Source organism: Sphaeroforma arctica (assembly GCF_001186125.1).
Source record: "Sphaeroforma arctica JP610 unplaced genomic scaffold supercont1.1368, whole genome shotgun sequence".
NCBI classification, from domain to species: Eukaryota; class Ichthyosporea; order Ichthyophonida; genus Sphaeroforma; species Sphaeroforma arctica.
Window position 1 is genome coordinate 4493 of NW_014039190.1, and position 3894 is coordinate 8386.

A 3894-nucleotide genomic window follows, 5' to 3' on the forward strand; every position below is an offset into this window, starting at 1 on the left:
CTAAATCACTTCAAACATCCCCCAGAACAGCTCGAGGACTCTAATTTAACACTATGTGACTGTACAGTACGATTTTAATTTACATTGTTTTAGTCTTTTATCATTGGTACATATGTATCTAATTATTTATTGATAAATATTGCTAGAGTAGAAGGTTGTCGAAAGCAAAGTTGCGAACATCATCTCACTTGTCATATGGATTAATTTAGGGCTGGGAGCCTGGTGCCTGCTACAAACTTTTTCTCACTCCAAAATAGTAGTATAACCGATAAACGATAGTCTCAGACTCTCGGCCCGCTGGCTAGGCCGATATGACTTTTATACGAGAGGCTGAAGTGCTTATTGAACTGCGAAAGTTTTCTGTTCTGCGCAACTAAACGCGACGGTCTTGTAGGACGTGACCGCAGTCGCAAGTCATTGGATCGACAATACTACCGACTTGATGTACACAGTTTGCGCTAAATACACTGGTGTAGGTGAACAGCATAACATGCTCAAATTCTATTCCAACTGTTGTATCTCTAATTCGGCATGTCCGTTATTCTTACGAATCGTAGATTGAAATTTATTCTGTTGCACTGTGTGGTTACTATGTACGAGGGTACAATTTTACGATTGCGCATTTTGAACCGAGTTAATAAGACTGAAGTTTTAATGTAATTTGGATGGACCAAACGATATATGCCACTTTTACAGTGTATTAATATTGTCACGGCCAGTTGGATCAGGGTCTCGAAAAATATACGATTTCTGCTACGACACTTGATTTTCGCCTCGAGACCCCTGATCCAGAAGGCCGTGATATTGATATGTCTGAATACAAAACTGTGTCTGCAACTCTGATTTCGCTGTTTGTTAGCCCTCAAAATTAAAGAAAGCACAAAATACATCATGTCTGTCACTTTACTACATATGTAAGAACAACACTTTGTTCGTACTCAGTGATTGGTTTAATCTTAGGCCGGCAATGAGATACGTCCCTCCCCGTACCATATTTACATGTCAATATATATTGGCCGTGTATCAACATATCCCGTATTTCGACTTAGGACCTAGATGGGATTCATCAAATCTCTACAGCATGTCCGACGGTATCTATGGCGCTTCCCGTGGCAACGACGTATACTGCCTTCGTTCCACCGAAAACAATAGCAATATGCCCGTATAAATGTGAATAGCTATCACTGGACCCTGCAAAAACGCCCAATATACTTGACCAGGAGGTTTCTATTCGCAGCTTAATGCTTGTATGGGGTTCCTGCTATCCATGAGTTGATTATGGTATCTCAATATTCTGAGGTAGTCCAAACAAACCCATTTTATACTATAACATAAAAAATGAACCATCATGGTATTCTACAGCTTACCATTTAAATGATTGAGTCTGTCTGCATAAAGTCTACTATATTGTCCACAGCATCAAAAACTACCACAATTTAGAAAAATTTAAATAGATGACACAGATGTCTCAGAGATGTCTTAGGCGTGTAGCCAACGACCTCATTTCGCACGAGTTCTGCTTACAGGGGGCACTGTTGCGCAGGGAAAACTGTGATGAGAACACAAACGATCCGCAGCATCAGGCCATTCACTGACCAATTGAAGCTCGCCTGTTGCCGCACAGAACAAACATAGCTCCTCCGTACGGCGGATAGACTTATTCAGTTGTTGATATCAATGCACAATCAACATCAGACTGTTCACTAATTTATCGCATCTTTTGACCTCTTTGACCCACTAAAAGGACAGTTCTCGCATAACTATACGCACTTTATTGTACAATCTGGTCTAATTTCGCCATAAAATGAATATCGTATATTACGTTTTATCGTATGTAACAAAAGCTGTGTGATTCTATTGGCCGTTGTACCTGTGCGTCGCCGTTTCCGGATTGGCCACTTCGCGCCTCGTACCGAAGCTCATACCTGCACAGATGAAAGTAGAACAGCCCGCCCATCTTAAATGAATACCAAGCAATGTACACTCACTCCATTCTCCCAATACAAACCGCTTGGCACAGCCGAACAGGCTTCAAAACTACATTGGTCTGGATAGCAATAGCGGGACACTGCGTCTATTGTAGCATAGCACAGACGTACCTTTCTGACTAGCGCCTCCGGTGTACCCCGCGGTGTGTTGTGTGGTCATAGTCTCTCCTTTGCGCAGAATTTGCTCATCAAAGTTTCTTTTGTTCTCGGTCGACATCTTCACGCCTGCACAACGAATGTGGGTGCCGAGCCATCCGAAGTTCATAAGTCCCAAAGGCATACTACCAAGAAGCAGTGTTACAGCGAGTATGATATATATCTGCGTATTTTTTGAATACGGATACAAAGCGAGATAACGAAATGCACAAGACGATGCACGAGGCAAATGCTGAGGGATATCTAAATAGGTCAAACACCCACTGAGGAGATGAGGAATATCACTACACGGGTGCCCAAAGCAGTATACGTGCAGTACTCAATGGAAGTGATCGGCAGTTTCAAACGAAATCAGCAGCGTATCAGACGGGTATTATATTTTATTGATCCACAAATACAAATTCCAGGCACCACCCTCACAAGCACAGATTGTACAGGCCACTGGATCCGGGAGTCTTGGTTCATTCAAGTTGAACGCGGGAACATTCACATAAACATGTGAGCAAAGGTGTATAGCGGTATATTCTACTACGATAGGGCGAGACGTATAATCAAAAGCCAGAATATGGCGCATAACATGTAAACGAACCTGCGAACACATTAAACACCGAGCTATAAACACTAGAACAAATACGGGCACACGTTGTATTATACTGAAGTGTGTTTTGGTATGAACCAATGCAAGTACGTAGAAGAAGATGATCCAGGAGGCCCTTCCCAATTCGCGTTCACCACTGTATCCGATTCCGCTAACTTGTGACTAAAGATCAATCGATATGTGCAATGCTATCCTTTGTGCAGGGCGAGCATTGAACGGGGTGTTAATGTGCACGCAGCAGGCCAGGCATACACGACCAGCACAATGATACAACTCAAGTAGAAGCACATACCAATCACCGGCCCATCGAAGCCTTTGGCCTGAGCCGTCCTACCTAAGCTGTGTATGCAGTTGACGACCTGAGAAATGTACAGTACACGCCAAACGCTCTGTCAAAATCATGGGGCTGGGTTGTAGTACCAATTCGCTACCAACACACACATAGTACACAATAGTACACAAGAGACTGATGCTTCAGTGCAGAGCCCTGATTTACATTCATCGCACGCGCACAACTCACGCACCTGTAGCATATTCTTAGCCTCGAACAGGTCAACGGTCTGGAAGGTATCGAATATGGGGACACCGTACTTTTGTATGGCGGTAAGAAAGTAGTTGATATTCTCCATCTGGGTGTAGAAGAATATTCAGAAAGGGGATGTGTGGGGGGGGGGGTAGATAAGGCAGAGCAACATATTATCACTGAGATGTTGGGATTGGGATAACAGTTGCCTGACACAACTCGAACGGATACGATACTCGGTGACTAGATATTTGAAACGGCGAGAGTCTGCTGCGACCAGTGGGAGTGGATATATATATTACATAAGCAACACTCACACTGGCGGCTGATAACGTGTCTAAGCTTAATATAATTACATTAGCCATAGACTAACAGCTATTAATGTGTCCAAGGCTTAATATAAATACATTGGCCATAATAAGACTAACAGCTGTTAATGTGTCTAAGGCTTAACATCATTACATTAGCCACACTCAGACCAACAGTTTTTAATGTGTCTAAGGCTTAACATTATTACATTAGCCACACTCAGATCAACAGCTGTTAATGTGTCTAAGGCTTAACATCATTACATTAGCCACACTCAAGACTAACAGCTGTTAATGTGTCTATTGTTTAACATTATTACA

General features: G+C 42.6%; 1 protein-coding gene across 1 annotated transcript in view; it reads right to left on the reverse strand.

Annotated features, from left to right (window-relative positions):
• Positions 1 to 1840: 1840 nt before the first annotated feature.
• SARC_10735 (hypothetical protein) overlaps positions 1841 to 3894 on the reverse strand; it is a gene marked incomplete at its 5' end in the record, with an annotated part of 2276 nt that continues 222 nt past the window's right edge. Inside the window, 4 exons of the mRNA XM_014295209.1 lie at positions 1841 to 1925; positions 2100 to 2213; positions 3035 to 3101; positions 3267 to 3371. Of these exons, the coding sequence (XP_014150684.1) occupies positions 1855 to 1925; positions 2100 to 2213; positions 3035 to 3101; positions 3267 to 3371 (357 nt within the window). The 3' untranslated portion in view covers positions 1841 to 1854. The remainder of the gene's footprint in view (positions 1926 to 2099; positions 2214 to 3034; positions 3102 to 3266; positions 3372 to 3894) is intronic.